This window comes from Mytilus galloprovincialis, chromosome 3 (assembly GCF_965363235.1).
Source record: "Mytilus galloprovincialis chromosome 3, xbMytGall1.hap1.1, whole genome shotgun sequence".
Classification (NCBI taxonomy): domain Eukaryota; kingdom Metazoa; phylum Mollusca; class Bivalvia; order Mytilida; family Mytilidae; genus Mytilus; species Mytilus galloprovincialis.
In genome coordinates, this window is record NC_134840.1 from 99,769,657 (window position 1) to 99,790,356 (window position 20,700).

At 32.3% G+C, this 20,700-nt stretch overlaps 1 protein-coding gene across 1 annotated transcript in view; it reads left to right on the forward strand.

Moving 5' to 3' along the window:
• LOC143069521 (uncharacterized) overlaps positions 1-19,878 on the forward strand; it is an 82,374-nt gene extending 62,496 nt beyond the window's left edge. Inside the window, exons 10-18 of the mRNA XM_076244201.1 lie at positions 130-201; positions 6,492-6,563; positions 7,758-7,826; positions 8,755-8,826; positions 9,729-9,797; positions 11,483-11,637; positions 13,810-13,872; positions 17,574-17,825; positions 18,832-19,878. Coding sequence (XP_076100316.1) covers positions 130-201; positions 6,492-6,563; positions 7,758-7,826; positions 8,755-8,826; positions 9,729-9,797; positions 11,483-11,637; positions 13,810-13,872; positions 17,574-17,825; positions 18,832-18,935 — 928 coding nt within the window. The 3' untranslated portion in view covers positions 18,936-19,878. The remainder of the gene's footprint in view (positions 1-129; positions 202-6,491; positions 6,564-7,757; positions 7,827-8,754; positions 8,827-9,728; positions 9,798-11,482; positions 11,638-13,809; positions 13,873-17,573; positions 17,826-18,831) is intronic.
• The last annotated feature ends 822 nt before the right edge of the window (positions 19,879-20,700 follow it).

The following is a 20,700-nucleotide window of genomic DNA, read 5'->3' on the forward strand; positions in this document are numbered from 1 at the left end:
GAATCGATAAGCTAGATGACGACAATCTGAATTAGTCAGTGGAGAGGTTTCACTTCATCTTGTAATGAAACTTAAATGAACTATTTTTCTTCCGATACAATAATATATTAAAAGAATTATATTTTACAGGGAATTGCAAGCAAACCGAATGACCATGCTAGATGCGAATATTTTCCGGGACCTAACGGCTCTTAAAACCTTGTAAGTTTACTGATTAATTCATCATAACTGTATGATGTACCATGTCGAAGAAAGTGAAACTACTGGTGGGTTAACTCTTATACACAACTAAATAAGTAAAATGGTGTAAGAACATCTTAATTTTTGCAATGAAGGGCGTGTAGTTTCACATGAATCATTTGTTAACAGGAGCATGAAAGATTATTCATATGAATGTGAGGCATTGTCTTTGTAAAGCCTCGGTCACACCTTACCGGATAGCTCGAACGGACGCCTAACGGATAACTTTTTTTTCAATCCGTTCATGTCCGTTAGACGTCCGATCTTATCCGTTAGACGTCCGTCCATATCCGTTGCATGTGCGTTAAGCGTACGTTGTATCCGTCGACGTCCGTTCTGTCCGGTGGAAAATTTTGAGCATGTTCAAAACTTTGAACGGACGTCCAACGGATAAAATGTCCGTTGAACGTCCGTTAGGCGTTCGTTTTGTACGGTACTCGTCCATTTCGTTTCCGTTTTGTATCCGTTACGTGTCCGTTATACATCCGTTGGAGGTCTGGAAGATAAATTCACCAACGGACTTCTAACGAACGCTTAACGGATAAAACGGATGTTGAACGGATGAGAAACAGATAAATGCCAATTGAAAATTTCGCGTCAGAAATGCCAATTATTGGTATGTCAGATTTCTTAAGGTTCATGCATTCTTATTATTCATAATCGATCTTAGAATATAGGCACGTCTTCACAATCAAGCAGTTCTTATTCAGGCCAGACACTGCCCTTTAGCGGAATTTTGAAGCACAAACAAAAACCAGTTACACAGAAACATTTTGAATATTTATGCGATTTACATGTATTATTATTGTCGCCTTTGATTTTTCCGTAAATCTTGTTCATCCGTTTTATCCGGTACGCTTCCGTTAGGTGTCCGTTTTATGCGGTACTCATCCGTTGGATGTACGTTCGACATCCGTTCTGTCCGGTACTTTTCCGTTTCTCGTACGTTGCATATCCGGTGTGTGTCCGTTATGCATCCTTTACACCACCGTTTTATTCGTTCAGTACATCAACGGACTCCCAACGGATAACAATTTTGTCAACGGACAACTTTTACTTTTATCCGTTAGGCATCTGTTCGTGCTATCCGGTAAGGTGTGACCGAGGCTTAAAGGAAAGAACTAAATCAACCGATTCGTTAATCACAATTTAAGCTCTTTAATAAGAAATTTTAATCTGGAATATTGCTTCTAAATTTCTTATATTTTTTTGTAACAATCAATTGGTCTTCGGAGTAGTAATTAGTATGTATCAACATTTGCCAATTCATAATGCTAATAACTAGATGATAATCGAATTGGAAAGTTATAATGCAACTGAACAATCACTGATGACAGTAATATGGGTTCCCAATTTGGCAAAGTTAGCGTTATGTGCACTCGAATAAGAACATTTGTTCAACTATAAATATCTACAAGAAATTATGTATTTTGTATATATAGGTCATTGCATCTATTTTCCATATTACTTAACTAAATAAAATAAAACACATCAAACAAATTTCTGTTGAAAGACTATGTTGAGCTAAGATGAACTATAACACCCTTTCTATAAAAAGAATATGATCTTCTTTTTTCATCTTTAAAGGGAAATCACACTATTTATACTACTAATAATAATTCATTGAAATTTTGCATGCAGACCGATCATACTTATTACAACATTTTAGGTGGGAAAAAAATTGGGGTCACCGATGTTGTTTTCGAGATATGACGTCATCAAAAAGTAAAGAGTCGCGTTATACCGAAATATAGAAATAGCGCTTTAAGTTGCTAATTGAAGGCGAAATTATTGAAAAACGATCTTTAACTGGTATACATGTAACTAAAACATTCAATTGTAACTTTTACCTTATACACATTTATTTTTCTCAGTTTCCTTATTTTTCAAGGCCTTTGAACATTTCCCGCCATTTTTAATTTCTATTTATTATAGATTTTTCTTGACTAAAAAAAATCTACTAATGTTTTTTCCTTTAAACTTCTGCATAAGTTGCAGCTTCAGGGGAGATTTTAAAAGCATAGATAAAAAAGGGGGGTCACCGATGTTTTAAATCCGCTAAAATGGAAATAATCTTATTATCGATTTTTGGCGGGAACTATAACTAACGCTCAGAGAACGACGTTGCTAACATAGGAGCATTTGTTGCAATGCTTGGAACTATTGGGTTGACGTAAACCTTTTCACTTCAAAATATAATAATATTTTTTCAAGATATTTCGATTACTAATTGATATTTTTATCTATCTATAGAAACGTTTTAACATTACATACAGTAACAGATTATTATAAAGTAATTGTCAAAGTTGAAGTCATCTGAATTTTTTAGTTGCATTTGTTGTATAGGGAAAACGAATGTCTGCCTCGTGCCGTAGTAAAAATAATTTACGGATCCAGATTTAGAATCTTCTACTTCGGAATACTGAGTGTATCCGGGCTGAAAAGTAACACGTTCCATTTAGACTACAAACAGAATAAATTCACTAACTTGTCCATTCGCACCGGGAAGATAAAACCTGAAATACCGTATTAAAAAGCCACAAACTCGGCACTTTAAAAAAAGCCCTTAACGGCACCATTTTCGGAAGAAATTTAAAATTGGTTAACATTCCCGTAATTACATAACGCTCCATAATCGCACCAACGTAAGTTCGACTTTCAGTGAAATTTTGAGTTAAAGTTCGAGTTTTATTTTGATTTCGAACATTTATTCCAGTAAAAGTTCTAGTCAAAGCTCGAGTTACACTTAGAAATTTCCGAGTTATACTGTTAGATAGAGTACAAATTCTGGTAAGAGTTAAAATTTTGAGATCCGATGAAATTAAGAGTAAGATTGCAGTTTCTATTTTCTGTGGGTGCACCTCTTTTTCTTTAAATGTATATTCTTTTATTACATTTATCTTTGATTACGGTATATGTACTTTTTTTTGCCAAAACTGATTAATGATAGTTAATTTGAATATAACTGATTGAATCTGTGTGCCAATTTAAGCACTCTCTGCTATATCATATTGGCCATTTTCTCTCTCAAAAGAACCGAAGAATCAAGAGCTAATCAGCTACCTTTGTATTAAAAAAACTGGTTGACCTTTTCAGTCATGGTCGGAATTCGACAATCTCACTGTATCACTGTCTACAGCCAAGTGATCACATTGAGTGATCTGAACACGAACCTACATCTGAACTATTATTACTGGTTTTTGGGTTTTTTTTTCCATTGTTTTCTTGAATTTTGCAAAGCTTTCAGTGGCAAATATTACATAAACATCAGCACAGAACATTTGTCTATATGAGTGGAATATTCTTTCACCAGACGGACCTGGACCATTAATGTGTTGGTTACTATTTAGCAGTACTCTTAAGACATGTAACTCTACATACATACATGTGTGTGTGTGTGTGTTAAATATTTCTATTGATGTAGACTTTTAAAGCCAAATGTATAGTACGTGTTAAATTTGTATACGCTCGTTTACGGGACGTATTATGGTATATCGTTGTCCGTCTGTCCTTCCGTCGTCATCATGTCGGACGCTTTAACCAATTGACATAAAACTTTGGTGAATTGTTTATATCTATTGACGTAAGCTCCCTTTTGTTTTTTATGAATTTTTGATTTTATGTTTCCGAGTTATAGGGTTTTATTCATTATGAAAGGGGGATTTTTCCGTTTTCGGACAACAACTCAATATTGCTTTCAGCAGTTCTCATGAAACTTTGGTGAATTGTTCATATCTATTGATGTAAGCTCCCTTTAGAATTTTATAGATTTTCGATTTTATTTCCGAGATATGGGATTTTAATCATTAAAAAAGGGGAGATTTTCCAGTTTTTGTACGTTAACTCTAAAATGCTTTCACCAATTATCATACAACTTTGATGAATTATTTATATCTGTTGATGTAAATTCCGTTTTGATTTTCATAAATTTCTAATATGACATTGAGAAGTAATGAATCTCTCTGAAATTTTACCACTAGGTTTCATATCACAAATGAAAGGCTGAAATTGAGTTTGGGGTACATGTAATTGCTTCCGAAACGTTCAGGAATTAGGAGCCAAAAACAAGTATTTTACTAGTTTTACTATTTGACAACAAAATGTGTTTAAGTGTATGGATCTATCTAAAAATGCATTACAAGGTTCCATACCACAAAGGGAAGGCTGGGATTGAGTTTTGGGGTAATTACTCTAAGAGTTGTGGAAGGGGGGAAGGGTGTCATATTTTGCACAATAGTTTGTTAAGACCTTCGACCACATATATTTTGTGTCAGAAACCTATATTATGTCAAAAATTTGATGATCACAATCCAAACTCAGACAGTATCAAGCTCGAATATTGTGTCCAAACGTGCCCCAACTGTTCACGGTTCAACATCTGCGGGCGTATCATGCTGCTCTCAGCGAAGCATTTTATTGTTGTTGTAGTTAATCAATAGTACAAAAATATAAAACTAGGCATAGTGTTTGATATTCCCAGATTATTTGACGTCTATAGCGGCCTTATTTTTAACTTGCTGGTCCTACAGTGCGTTAATGACAGTTTGGAGAAATACAACAAAATATGATTTATTTTTGTGCCAAAATTATGTTAGCCTGAACAAACTTTAAGCATTAAAGAAAGATTGAGCAACATGATGTACAATATAATACGGTGCTAAATTTTCTTTGAGTTCGACAGCCAGCAACCGATGTAAAGTTTTGGATGATTTTCAACTAGCGTTATTTTATTAACGTTTAATATTTCAATAGACCTGATTACTAAATAAGAATCACTCATTTCCATGCTTCCCCCCCCCCCCCCAAAAAAAAACTAAAAAAAAAGTAAGAGGCGTAAGATGTCAAAGGAACATTTGGGAAAGATGGACTACACTTTGATAATTTCTGTCGTCACATGTGAAATAAATAACGATTTCAAATAGCACTGCAAACATAATTTACGTCCAGTGGCAAGTTTAATGCATATTCAGAACTAGAACATATTAATTTTGACCCTGATTTGTATTAACCCGACAGGCTGAGCCGGATAAATACAAATATGGAATGAGATTTTTGATGAATTATTTATACATGTAGTATAGAAGACTATAGTTATGACGTTTCCTGCATGTGATATGAAAAAAAAATGAAAGTCGAAACAAATTGTTCTTATTTACAACACTCTGATGAACAGAAAACTACAGATTTCGGAAGCTGTACGTGAACATGCTGTTACTCTTGATCTATTAATATCCCCCTCCCCCTCCCCCGCCCCCGAAAATATATCCTGAACCCTACATACCGCATCGCGACGATACGCTGCCGAAAAAAAGTATGTCACTGGCTTTGTTTTCGAGAAAATGGCTCGAGAGGTTACTAAAGTATATTGAATATGCTATGAATTTCCAACATTCTTAGTGTTGATTATGCATGATGATTATGTGTTTTGCATTGATATGTTCTTTTTATCATAAGTGTCTGGATAAGGGTCATTCATTTATTAATATTTAGTTTGTGTTACCAATATTTTTTATTCTTTATATTTTAGCACCTCATCATTCTCTAATATTTTTTTTTTTTTTCTGCAGTATTTACTCATTATTGTGTATTCCGTAAACCCCAATACAATCAGACCCTTCCTTATGGACACGTATTTTTAATTTAATTATAACAGTTGTAAAAAACATGATATGTTTATTATCATTTTCCTGCTTTAGTGGAACGTCCCTTTGAGAGGCTCGCTATTTTATAAATTAGCAACCTTTACGACGGACTCGAAAACGGCGACGTCATAATACAGTCACGACACTATAGCGGCGCCGAGAGCGATGCGTATAAACAATAGTGTGATTTCCCTTTAAAAGAGAAAACGTAACGATTTTCTAACATAACGTTCTACTTTTTTATACCCAAACCAATCGTAATGTAAACCTATCTTAAACTTTAAATTGTTGATGCTTTAGTTTGGTTTATCTGATATTGCTCGATAAATATTTCTTAATACGAACACAATCTGCAGTCCGTGGAGAGGTGGTTTCAGTCTTTCCGTTTATGAAACTTAAATTATCAATCAGGAGCCGTGAAAAAAAGTCATGATTCTAATGTAATTGAGCAAACGAAAATAATACACATTCTGACACTACACCTCACTGGAAAATAAATCACAATTAAAAGAAATACCAATACTTATAAATTTTACTGATGTTCATTGTCAGCCATCTTGAGTTTTCCCTCCAAATACAACACTTTATAAATATAATAACATTTTACAGGCGCCTGGATGACAATCGAATTACCATGCTAAATGCGACTGTATTTCAAGGCTTGGTGGCTCTTACCGTACTGTAAGTAAATTTAATTAGCAAACTAATATGTTTGTCATCTTTTTTGCTGGTTTGCTGATGTGATATATCTTTCGTATATAGTTGAGGTTTAGGACTTTTTTTCAGATATTTTTTTACTTCTTGGTTTTTCTCCTCCGATACAGCGTAAAATGTTTTGCCTCATACCATCCATTTCTTTTGTCATATAGGACTTCAATCGTTTATTAGAGGCCATTTACAAAAGTTTAAGCAGATTCAAGATATATTATTTATTTATTTGAGACGAAAATAATACCAATGCAAATATGTATAAGTTAAAAATCTGTGTCAGCCTTTTCCCACTATTTATAAAAAGGAATTTTAAATATCTCAAAAAGGAGCTCCATAAACAATTAGTATTTCAGCTTATTTTGTTTTTTAAACTCATGCTCTTCTAACTAAAAGTGTCAGTTTCAAATTTTAGATATTTTTAATTAAACATATTTAATACATCTTAAAACTTCTTTCATTGATATCTAATTTCTTTTTTGGTAAATGCACTTTTTTATGCCATTTCTTCCACGATTTGGAAAACCGTTTTTCAAATTGATGTTTCAAAAATATAAATATTTTGTGAATATACGTATTAGGCAATGTTTTCCTCATTTTGACAATCGTTTTCAATTTACTTAATTCAGCTTAATAAAAAAAATATATCTATATAACTTCGACATAATGTTGAAGATCTAACATTTCTTAGAGATACATTGTTATCATGTATTGTCAAATCCTAAGGCTTACTACCACTCGGAATAAATTCTTGTTCATTTGGTGACTTATGAATAATTGTCTCACTGGAAATAAAAAGAGACCTTAAAAACATTGCCACTGTTCAAAGACTGTTTGGTGATGATATAATAAGTCAGTTTAAGTCTGTTTACATTGTTATCGACCGAGTTACTGTAAAAATGGTAACTTCTTAAATTCACAGAGACCATTTCGATAAAATCCTCTGATAGCTGACAATCAAGTTTATATCAGTGAACAAAGTGTAAGGCATACATGAGTGTTGACTATTTATTGTATAATAAACATCTGTCAATACATGTGCATGAGTAAAAACTTGTCAAATTGCTCTATCTTACCATATGTTGACTATTATTTTCTTCATACATCTATTTGTATTACAGAATGACAAATGTAATGAGGTAAGATCATTTTTGAATATTTTTTCAGGTCTCTGTTTAACAATCCTTTAACCACGCTAGACGCAGATCTATTCAACGGTACGAATCTTGAAACTATGTAAGTAACATATTTCTACCTGCTAGTGTGCTGTAGCATTATATCTTACAAGACTCTGTATACTAGTACCTAATTTATGTCAAACTTCATTTTTAAATCTATTTTCTTCTTTGTATAATTTGTTAGTTTTGAAAAATGTTTGTTAGTTTTAAAAAATGTTTGCCAGTTTTGTTAGGGTCTTGGTCAAATTTACTATCAACTACATAGACCCGTTTGTTGGCGTCTTCTTTCAAATTTATTTGCATGTTTGTTGCCAATTGTGTTGCATGTCTGTGATGTATATTTGCATAGTTTGTGCTGTTGGATCCGAACTAATATCACATTAACCTTTTACGTCTCTTTAGGTTGCTAACCTAATTTTGTCAAAATAACCATAAACAACTGTCCTTCAAGTAGGAGGTTTAGTAAACTATTAAATCAGGTTAAACCCACAACTTACTTCGGAAAATGTCTGTAGCAAGTCAAGATTATATTATGACAGTTTTTGTTTTACTACTTTCGTTGGCTGATAACGTTTGATATTGTCAATTTTGATGAACTTTTATATATATATATAAAACGTCTGAATAATAGTCAACGATTTTTCCCACGAGTGCGCTGGATCTTTACGAGTAACGATACATGTACACAATAAAAAAATTATATAAACGCCTAAAACCACCAATAACAAAAAAAGGAAACTATAAATGTAATTATTTATAAATATTTTTACAATAAATTTCAAGATTGTTACAGTTTGATCTAAGTAGACTGATATATGATTCATTTAACATCACAATCATTCTGATGAAGGATATCTGTAATCAGAAATATTTATAAAACAATACATTTATAGTTTCCTTTTTGTTGTTGTTTGTGTTGTTGTGTACACTTCTTAGGCGTTATAATGGCAAAAGATATGAAGCAGGTTTTTTTAATTTATTTTTAGATACCTACACAGAATTAATTTAACGACGCTAAGTGCAAATGTATTTCGAGGTTTGGTGGATCTAAAGCACGTGTAAGTAAATTGTATTTGGCAAAACAAAATTAAATATACAAACATGTGACATACATATTATATTTCTTATCTTTTTGTATTTGTACATGTTGCACTTTGCAGAAAAATATATATGGTAATAGTTTTCATTAATTTCAACTATTATGCAATTTTCGGTTATCAAAATATTATTTTGTTAATCATGTTAATGGTAAATTTAAACGGGTGCCACATGTGGAGCAGGATCTGCTTACCCATCCGTAGCACCTGATATCATCCAAGTTTTTGGTAGGGTTCGTGTTGCTTAGGCTTTAGTTTTCTATGTTGTATTTTGTTTACTATTATTTGGCTGTTTGTCTTTTAATTTTTTAGCCATGGCGTTGTCAGTTTTTTTTTCTATCTTTGAGAGTGACTGTCCTCCATTCGATTTTGATTTGAAAAGAAGTTGAAAATTGTTCTATCATACGGTTCAGGTGTTCCTTTTTTTTAAAACTACAAAGAAAGGTATTCCAATTATAGTAACTGAATTGATAAGACATTAGTCAGGAGCGTTGACAATAAAGAAGACCATAGAAATTTTTTAAATAGAGAATATTAACTATATCCTCATTTTCAACAACAGTTGACAGCTACGAGAAATACATTTTAATTGATGGAGACAAAACCTTCCAAAAAGAAATCGAACAAACTTCCTACATCTTTTATAAATTACTCTATCAAAACTATCAGAAAACTGTACTGTGGAATGTATGCTTGATAGTACATTTTTTGTTAGTTTTCAGTTTTGAATTTTCTTTGGAGTTCTGTTATAATGTAACCACCATAATTTGAGGTTAAACAGCTTTATCTTATTTAAGTTGCTTACTTTTTACATCGTAAAACTGTCTGTATCGATGATGTTCATTGGACATGTTATTTTGCAGGTACCTGCAGGAAAATGAGCTTACCTACCTTGATGCAAAAGTATTCATAGGGTTTTCTCTTCGATTCTTGTAAGTAAATAAGTACTGAACATAACCGTATTATTTTGTTGGTTTGCTGTTGCATTATATTCATTTTTACCTTATATCCATATTTCATATACCATCTTGTTGTGTGATGTTACTTTTTAGTTTTTCCTCTGTTGACTTTCGAAAAGAAAACTTGCAATTTCCCCCTATTGAATAAAACTCGTTCTTATATCATGTCCTTATACATTTAAAATGTACTACGCATAAGATTTAAAACAAAGAATCTTTGATTCTTGTAACTGAATTTTTACGGTAGCTACAGAACATCTGAATCTTACTTATAGTTTTCCCCGCAGGAAAGATAATTTAATAGAAGAAGGTAAAGCAATATATTTTATTTTTAAGGTTAAACATCCCGAGTCACTTCTTTGGCTTTTGATTTTTCCATTTGATAAGAAATTTTCCGTTTCGAATTTTTCTTTATGTTTGATATATTTGTTATTAAACTTTTTATTAGTACATGTACGATTTATAGACGGAATAACATACTGTTTAGAGAGAGAGTCAAGAAAACAATGCAAACCAATCTATTGAACATTCACATTTTCATTTTTTTTAGCCTTTGACTGAACGTCTCAGGACGTCCACATTTTAAGCCAATTATCCCATTAAAACCATCAATATTCAGAAAATTCAAGCACTTACTATTTCATGAAATTTTAATATGACAGAAAAAGAACAAATTTATAACTAATTGAGAGAAAATTAGATATATATGAGTGAGATACATAGCTTTGTTACGATAACTTTCTTTGTTTAGGATATCAAATTTTAATCAATTGCCATGTTTTCCTGCCATTTTAGAACTACGGAGCAAATACAAATTTAGGTGGTAGGCTTCTACAAATAAAGAAGAAGCTTTGACCTTGATTTTCAAATTGAACCTCAACTTCATTATTTCTTCGATCGCTATTCTATGCACACTTTTAACAGTTTTTTTTCTATACAATGTACATTTCTGCGTAAGTTTAAAACAATAGACCACTTTCGATGTCATCCGTCACCGGAAAAAACTCGTCAATTATACGCGCCTTTGTGACGTCATTTACCAGATAGAGGGACTCGCCTGTATCCCTGTACTATAAACGTTCATCAAGCGTCTTAGTGATCGTCATTGTGCAGGATAAACTAGAAATAAAGTTTGTTCAGTGGTACTTAATCACAATACCCTAATGACAGCGGTGCAGATTGTCAGTTATGAGAATTTAATTTGCCCAATACTTCGTGCAATATAGCTTTATAGTTTTTCAACCACTCGCTCAACATTGAAACGGAAGTCACGACGCACTTAAACGCACAAGTTACGTTCACTAAAACCAAAGTTTTTAACGAAAATGCATCGAACTCGAAAGTTGTCTATTAGGCTCAATGAAATATTTTAATTAAACCATCTTATCTATATCCTTATTAAATCATATGACAAATCATGTTGAAAACTTCATATAATGTTGAATTACCTAATTTAAGACCGCATTCAAACCAAACAGATTGCTTTTTATCGGTTGCTGTCTTGTGTATGTGGAACCGTTATCTACTTGCAATCATGAGAAATGCAAACTGATTGTTTACCTTGTTAACTAATTATGATGCTATGATATTGTGTATGCCTCATGCACGTTTTGAATATTATCAATTCAACGATAATATGTAGTGTCTTTGTTTTACAGAGCTTTATATGATAATCCACTGAATTGTTCCAGCTGTGATTTATTACAACTAAAGCTATTTCTACAAAATCTGACTTTAATTTATGGGAATGCCAATGCAACCTGTGATGGGACAAACAATTTGGTAGTTGACTTTAATTTCACCGACTGTATAGGTAGTATTCTACAAATACATAATAATTTCATATCTTAAATGTCTTCTGTACGTATTATTTCTATCATAGTCCAACAAATGAAAGGCGAACAAAAGTATTCGTGTTACGTATAGGCTAGTAAAAAATGTATATCTATTTATCATATATTTAATACTGAATACATTAACTTTGTCTATCTAATAAATATACAATATATGTACATTGTCGGAAAATATAACATTTAATTGTATGAGCTTTAGAAACAGGACGAAAAGCGAGGCTCCGCCGAGTGTTACTCCTGTTTCGTAGCGAGTACAAATATTTTTTTTGTATTTTCCGACAATGTACATATATTATTTTTATCTTGAAATTTACAACCCACACTCAAAACTTTCGTTGTCAAATGTAAATCAGTGTATCAAATATTTCAAAGAAATCGACAGTTTAAATGCAAACCGCGTAGAGGACACCCAAAATGACTGGTTCACAAAGAAAAATCCCTATTACCCCGTGCTCAACATGGAGGCGGGATAACAGGAGACTTAATTTGTACATGTACAAATAAAGCAAAAATTTATTTGTATACCTGTTTTTTGTACAATAGATGGCTGATTTCAGGATAAAGGATCTTATCTCCAGTCTGTATCAAGTCAAAGTTGGAAAAATGACGTCCAGTTGCTGTTTTTCATTGAATAACCACATTTAGTTAGAATTTCAGAAAAATAATTGCAAAAGAAAACTGGTCAATTTTGACACTGATTCAGACTAGATTTTTGTTTGTTTGGAAAATGATCAAAAGACCCATCTTTCACTCTTCACTACTATTCTATTTGAAAGTACATGAACGAGTTTGTGTGTCGACTTTGGTGCATTTGAACTGAGGCAATAAACGTAAGGAATATGTACATATATGCGCATTGATACTTAATCCTAAATCAAAAGTTTTAACATCTTTGTCTTTTCATTTTTAGCCATGACGTTGTCAGTTTATTTTCAATCTATGAGTTTGACTATCTCTCTGGTATCTTGCTTCCCTCTTTTATAATAGAAAATTGTTCACTTTCAAATCCAAATTATTTTTGAATAATCCAAATAGTAAAAGTATTGTTAAACAAATAACATGTACATGTAACAGTCTGATATTTTAAAGGGAAAAGGGAACTTAATGAATAACATGCATCCAAAAGATGATAGAAAGAAATTTTTATACCAAAAACTTACAAAACAAAATGAGTCATTTATGCCAGATTAAGGCTATAAATTCGTTCATATTTCAACAAATGACAAAGTTCTGCTAAAATAGAAGTAGTAAACTGAATGTAGTCCTTATTTTGATTTTGCTATTATATAATCAAAAATATGATTAATTAAGAAATAATTCATTAAAGCCAAAGATCTGTTGGAAATGGTCTGGGCCTTGATATTCAAATCTTATCCTGGGTGTTTGCTTTTAGAAAAAAGTAAAATCACAAAAATATTGAATTTAGAGGAAAATCAATTCGGAAATTCCATAATCACATGGCAAAATTAAATAACAAAACGCATCAAAAACGGATGGACAAGAACTGTCATATTCCTGACTTGGTACAGGCATTTTAAAAAATGGTGGATTAAACCTGGTTTTATAGCGCTAACCTTCTTACTTTAATGACAGTCTCATCAAATTCCGTTATATTTACAATGATGCGTTAACTAAACAGACACAATAAATAAAATAGTCAAATTATGGGTACAGCAGTCATCATCGTGACAATTTTAAAAGGAAAAATTTTACAGAACAGAAAAAACATCTATCTACAAACACATTCATTGATCCAGGGGGGGGGTTGTGTTGCATAGTCTTTAGTTTTGTATGTTGTGTCGTGTATATTATCATTTGTCTGTTTGTCTTGTTTTTCTTTTTTGGCCATGGCGTTGTCAGTTTATTTACGATCAATCAGTTTGACTGTCCCTATGGTATCTTTCGCCCCTCCTTCATAGTTTGAAAACGAACTGAAAATAGCATGGCAAAAAAAAGTAAAACGACGGAAAGACAAAACATAGCAAACAAACAAAGACTTAGAAACACAAATACAACCAAAAACTGCAGGTGCTCTCAAATGCTTTTAAAATGTTATTGTTTTAAGGTTGATGTACTTTTGAAAGGTAATTGTTTTAAGGTTTATATGTTACTTTTTCAAATTTCGTTATCAGATATGACAACGGTAGCTGCCAAAGCTTCTACTCAGCAAGCAAGCACAATTAAAAGCAGTATATGTAAGTCCAGATTAATGTAAAAAATTAAGTCGACTTTGTCGTTACGAAACTTGGGTAAAAACATAACCAGTGTTTTCCATGGTTTATTTTGTAAATTTATCGACTACAAATCAGTGTCTCCCCCTTACACATTTACACTATTAACATTAGTGTTGCACTTTCAAATATTTTCATTGAAAAGTCATTAGTTGTGAAAATGTGAATCGTGTTAGAAAATAATATTTTGTATGATTTGTACAGGACACTTTTTTTTCCAATATTTTTAGTAGTGCGAGTGTGCCCCAAAACATGGTCGCTTTTTCATGCCCTTCTTGTTAGAACAGGATCCCTTTTCCATGTCCTGCTGGTGAGAACTGTGTATTTTTAAAAACAAAGTATGTGTTTAGAACAGGATCGCTTATTTAATTGTTTAAGATACAGTCTAAACCCCGGGTTTATAACTGCATCTATCTATACGGTCTAGAACAGGATCATTTTCTGAGCGTGTCGGGAAAAGGGTATGTCTTTCAATATTTCTGTTTAAAACTTAGTATGGTTTTCAATGATTGCTGGTAATGACAGAATATAAATTGGAAAGTGATGTCGGCACAGTTATACTCTAAAGGATAGTCAGTTACCACCACCTCCCACCCCACCCCCTTTGGGCCTGGGTATAGCATTTTTAAATTGTAAGTTCATCCATGGAATCGACGATCCGTCCAATACAATTGAAGAACAACGAAGTATAACTTTCGTGTGATCATTGATGAAGCCAGACATACATTCATTATCAACTTATTATTTATATATATTCAATAGAATAAGTGAGCATGAACTGCAAGTTCTATATTGAATTCAAGAGTTTTGCTATATAACTGGGGGTATGAAAGATGGCAGATGATGACATCCACCTAGTTAAAGACTCTTGACTGGAATGTGTCAGAGTAAAACGTGTGTATTGAACGCTAAATCATCCACCTAAATGGTGACGTAACATGATAACATAAGAACAAACTGTGAACCTGTTTCAGTGTGCTATGTTTAATTTTTCGTTTCACTGGGCAAACGAATCATTTAATGTATTTGTTTTACTTCGTGGGTTGCTTTGCTTTTTGTTACAGTTTACCAGTAGATAATAAAAGCTAAGATGATTTGATAGTATTCACTTAATTTAATGCATGAGATAATGAGGGTTGAATAGTAGTTTTTTGTGTGTGTGATGCAGAGGTATAGGTACTAATATAGTCACTGTTCATGTTTGAAATATCCACTTTATTATCAGTTTATTCTTTCTCTACACTGTTAGCAAAAAACTATCAGACGAAAACGGAAATCTTTTTAAACTGGGTTATACTGTGCGTATTATTGTTGATGTTTATTCTTCATTGGCTAGATGTATAGGGGACAGTTTTGGATCTAACAAAACTTGTTAATCCCACCGCTTTTTTTTTTTTTGCCTGTTCCAAGTCAGGCTTCTGGCCTTTGTTGGTCTTGTATGTGTTTTTTCAGTTCATTTATATGTTTTGGAGTAGACATTTAATTTCACTGAACTAGTACACATTCATGTTAAGGGAACAGCTGAAGTCCGCCCCAATGTACGGGGTTTTCTCGCTGTTTTGAAGACCCACTGGTGTCTTAGGTTGTTTCTAATCTTTGGTCGGGTTGTTGTCTCTTTTTCCCCATTCCGAATTTTCATTCAAAATTTTATTGCATTACAAAATGTACGATGTGCACTCAAGTGAATATAAAGTTAAAATAGGCGTACTGCACATATAACGGCTTCTATGAATACAAATGTCTACTACATAACAAACTTATGTTTGATTGGTGATTCACATTGACATATTACGAATGTATCACTCCTTAGAAATCTTGTCATACAAAAAGTAAAATCACAAAAATACTGAACTCAGAGAAAAATCAATTCGGAAAGTCCATAATCACATGGCAAAATCAAATAACAAAACGCATCAAAAACGAATGGACAAGAACTGTCATATTCCTGACTTGGTACAGGCATTTTCAAATGTAGAAAATGGTGGATTGAACCTGGTTTTATAGCTAGCTAAACCTCTCACTTGTATGACAGTCGCATCAAATTCCATTATATAGTCACCGATGCGTGGACAAAACAAACAGACATAATAGGTAAAAATGTCAAAAATAGGGGTACAGCAGTCAACATTGTGTTATCATCTTAATCACTATAAAAACAACAAATGTAACGAAGAAGCACAAAAAGGCATACATCAAATTAACATCCTCATTTTGATTATATTATACGATTATATTTGTCTATGTAAAATGCACCCATCAAGGAAGGAGGGTATGGGTACTGGTGTAAAATATCGCGTTTGAAATTCGCACAGGTAGACATGAAATAATTTTGTCGTTCAATGTATGACGGGATGCACAAATACAGTCACGCAAAATAGATATAACAAACACTGACTTAGCAGTTAAAGTAATAATAATAAATAAAATAATAGAGTGGTTCAAAGTATATTTGGATATTTTGTGCATGTTTTATAACATTTATTGATTTCTAACCAATGAAGAATCAATCAACAATCAATTAATTGTTATACTTTCCACAGCAATACCACGAAGTAACGTCGTAACAACTGAACCAATAAGTGACGCTGTTTATGTAATTTATATACTTCCTTTTTTTTTTATCAAAAAGGTCCTTATATAAAAAAAAGAAGATGTGGTATGATTGCCATTGAGACCACTATCCACAAAAGAACAAAAATGACACAGACATTAACAACTATAGGTCACCGTACGGCCTTCAACAATGAGCAAAGCCCATATCGCATAGTCAGCTATAAACGGCCTCGATAAGACAATGTAAAACAATTCAAACGAGAAAACTAACGGCCTTATTTATGTAAAAAAATGAACGAAAAACAAATATGTAACACATGAAGAAACGACAACCACTGAATTACAGGCTCCTGACTTGGGACAGACACATACATAAATAATGTGGCGGGGTTAAACATGTTAGCGGGATCCCAACCCTCCCCCTAACCTGGGACAGTGGTTAACAGTTAAACATAAGAAGCTTAGTTATACAAGCAGAAGCATTCTTAAGTAAGAATATTGAATTAAGAATTGGTAATGTTATAAGTTTGCAATCATATGGTTTAAACGACTTTTAAGTATGTTATTGTTATTTACCGTTAGTTAGCAATCAACAGGTATGTTCGTTCAATTCAAACATATATAATTACGTAAATGTTGACGAACCCGACGCCTATGTAACTAATCTTATTAGAGCTGGGATAGAGATTAACGAAACTTTGAGTTCAGTAAAATGAATTGTTGTTAAGAAGTATAATCAAATAAGAACAACTTTTTCTTTAAGCACAAGGCTGCCAGGAGAAAGCGGTATCTTAGATTACAATGTTACACCCAAATGAACATCATAAGCTCATAATTTACAAAAAAAACGTGATGCTTCAATAGAGGCTACCATAAATAAAAATGACTACGACCTACAATACTGGTTAAATCTAACTGCACTTAACATTTTCACAAAACAATGACAAGTATGAATTATTAATAGACTTCTCAGTAGTAACAAGTCAAGAAGTCAATTTTTAATGATATCGAATAATACAATTGGAGATTTGGGCTATGTTTTATTACTTTTTTTTTAATTCTAAACAATGATCAATCAATCCACAAGTATTAGATTGTTAAAATTCTTACAGCAATACCACGAAGTAGCGTCATTACAACCGAACCAATAAGTGACGCTGTAACAACAGTGAAAACAACCAATGCCTTTTTAGCAACAGTAACAAATACTCCTGACGCACCAATAATACAAACAACTATCGACGCCATAACAACAAAGAAACTAACTACTGACGCCATAGCTCCAACCCCAAATAGTGTAGAAACTACAATTAGTACAACTCAAGATTATCAATTAACATCAACGACTACACCTGTTACCCAGAGTAAGTACTCACTTAACATCAAAGACTACACCTGTTACCCAGAGTAAGTAGTGACGTTCGTATTATATTAACAAACTATTAAGCATACCATAACAGTTTAATATTTAGTACACACAGACACTCGTATTTCTTTAAAAAAAAATCATACTGTCTGTTTGATACTTAACGGTTTGATAGCCTAAAAGATTGCACCGCTGTCCCTGTGTTTAATTTCTTTCCTACTATTAATAAGTCAAACAGCTGGTTTTTTATATACTTTTTGATAACAATACGTCATAAGATTTCCAAAATAACGTTGTATGTAATTTATATACTTATTTTTTATTTATTTTTTATCAAAAGGGGCCTTAGTCATACAAGCAGAAGCATTCTTAGGGATGAATGTCAAATCAAGAATTGATAATTTTTTAAGTCTGCAATCATGTGTTGGGTTTGTTTGCACGACTAAATCTGTTATTTACCATTAGTTAGCAATCAACAGGTATGTTCGTTTGAAAAAGCGAACAATTCAAACCTTCCTAATTGCGTAATTGTTTTACTTCAACAGTTGTTATTCTGTGTGCTATATTTAACGATTAGACAAAAAATAAACAAAAAATAAATGGCTATTTGTTTATTCAAAATCATCTAAAAGTATGGGAATACTGATTATAGATAGACAGCTTGCTTCTAATACAGTTGATAGCTTCGTTTGTGGTGTTGATCTTGTTTGGAGGAATCGCTTGTTGATGCTCTGTGCGGTAGTTTCAGTGACCGATTTATCATTTTCTATTTGTATTATATCGTTCGATTATTATGAAAAATAATTGTAAATTTTAACTAAGACGTTACCTTTATAGCTTCAATGAGGTTGATAAACCCGCAGCCTATGTACAGATAAGTAATGATATATGAGATGGAATAGACTTTAACGAAACTTTTAGTTGAGATAAAACGAATTGATGTCAAGTAGTATATTTCAATACTTCAAATAACAACATTTTGTAATTTATTGTTCTATTTTCAGAGGCCGACAATTCAGCTGTTATGGCCGGAACCGTTCCTGGTGTTTCTGTAGTGGTTTCTGTTATCGCATCCTTTGTAATCCTAAAGGTTTGCGGTTTTAAATAATCTGCGGGGAAAAAAACAATAGAACATCCTTCAATCTCGTAGTAGGGAGTTGCAGTATAGTTAACAATGCAATCACGATGCGCAATAATCAACTGGTATTTGTTTCTAAGTGATATCACAACTATATCATTAACATTCACTTAACAATATTAGATTAGAGAGTGCATTTTATCCAACATGATATAAAAATATCATGTTTTCATCTTTATGTTTATCTATCATATTTTTAGTATTTTGCTAATTTATCTTGTTAATTTTTCTGTTTATATTTACCTAAAAGTTGTAAAGTGATTTTCAATTTTATTAATAGAGTATTATTTATTGATGCATTAACATTATTTCATGATTTGTTATTTTATTTCTTTTTTATATATATATTTTTTTGAACTTAATCTGTTTTTTCATATTTATATCTGTGTGTTACAGTATATCAATATTCATAACAAGAACAATATAGCGTACACAATTTATAAATTAGCGTGTAGATTGAATTATTTGTTAAAAAAATTGAAGTATTTGTAGAACTTGTTCTGTATTTTGTATGAAGGGCCTCACGGTAGATTAGTGTACGTTAATTTAGTCACCCTTTTTGAATAAAGTCATTATCATTATTATTATTATATTTTCATTTTGATTATAAGTGCAAAGTATAAATGTCGTTAGTTGAACAAGACCGAAACGGCCAGGACTTAATTGTGCTTGAACACAATATATAGGTGCAAGGTAAAAGTACTGAGAAGAATATTACCGAGCTAACGACATGTTTCTGTATCGTCAACACGTTATCTTAGACATAAATGTGCTTTTTCCAGCATGAGCAGCAATCAATGATATGAAGTGATTATAGGGACGAATAAAAAACACGCCATCCTAGAGTGCTTATATTATAGTTTTAACATACCTGAAATTAGAACTCATGGATTTGTAGGCATTTTGTTTCTAATCTAAACACTTCGATATAAGTGTTGAGTATATATATTTTGATTAGAAAAAATGTGATGATTTTTATATTGTATACTTAGTGTAATTGTAACGTGTTTTTATATTTTATTAATAAAAATTTAGAAAATTTTGTTTAAATAAATTTACGATTAAATCTTCAGATCTGCTATCATCATCACTTTTCTTGGCGTCTTTGTTAATTTGGTAGTCAGTTTCATTGTATGCCTATGATGTATGTATACACAGTTTTGGCGGCTGAATCCAAATCATAATATCATTAACCTATTATGTCTGTTTGGAATGTTCACTACGTCATAAAAACATGTATAACGTAGCTATGAACTATTGTCATACATGTTGGAGGTTTATCTAGCTACGAAACCAGGTTTAACCCACAATTTTCTTTGGATAATGCCTGCACCTAGTTAGAAATTTGGAAATTTGGAAATCGTTTTTCACCTGTTCGTTTGATTTATTTAGTTTTATGGTCTACCCCTTTTTGAATTTGGTTTGTAGATAGGTATTTTTGTTATATATGTTTTACATTATTGTTTGTGTAAGCATTTCATATCACATTTTACACACTTGTTATTGTTAAAAACGTATGTTGGTGTTGAACCATATAAAAGATTTCCTAGGTAACCTCTTTCGATAACATATGACTTTATATCGCTCTATTATTCAAGCGTCCCAGAATTTGTCTGTTTTTTGGCATTCTTATGTATTTGCCAAAAACAAGGTAATTTACAGGAGGTGCCAAATTTGACCTGAGGGAATACTTTTAAAAGCCTCAAACTTTCAAACTGGTACAGGATTGGTTTAT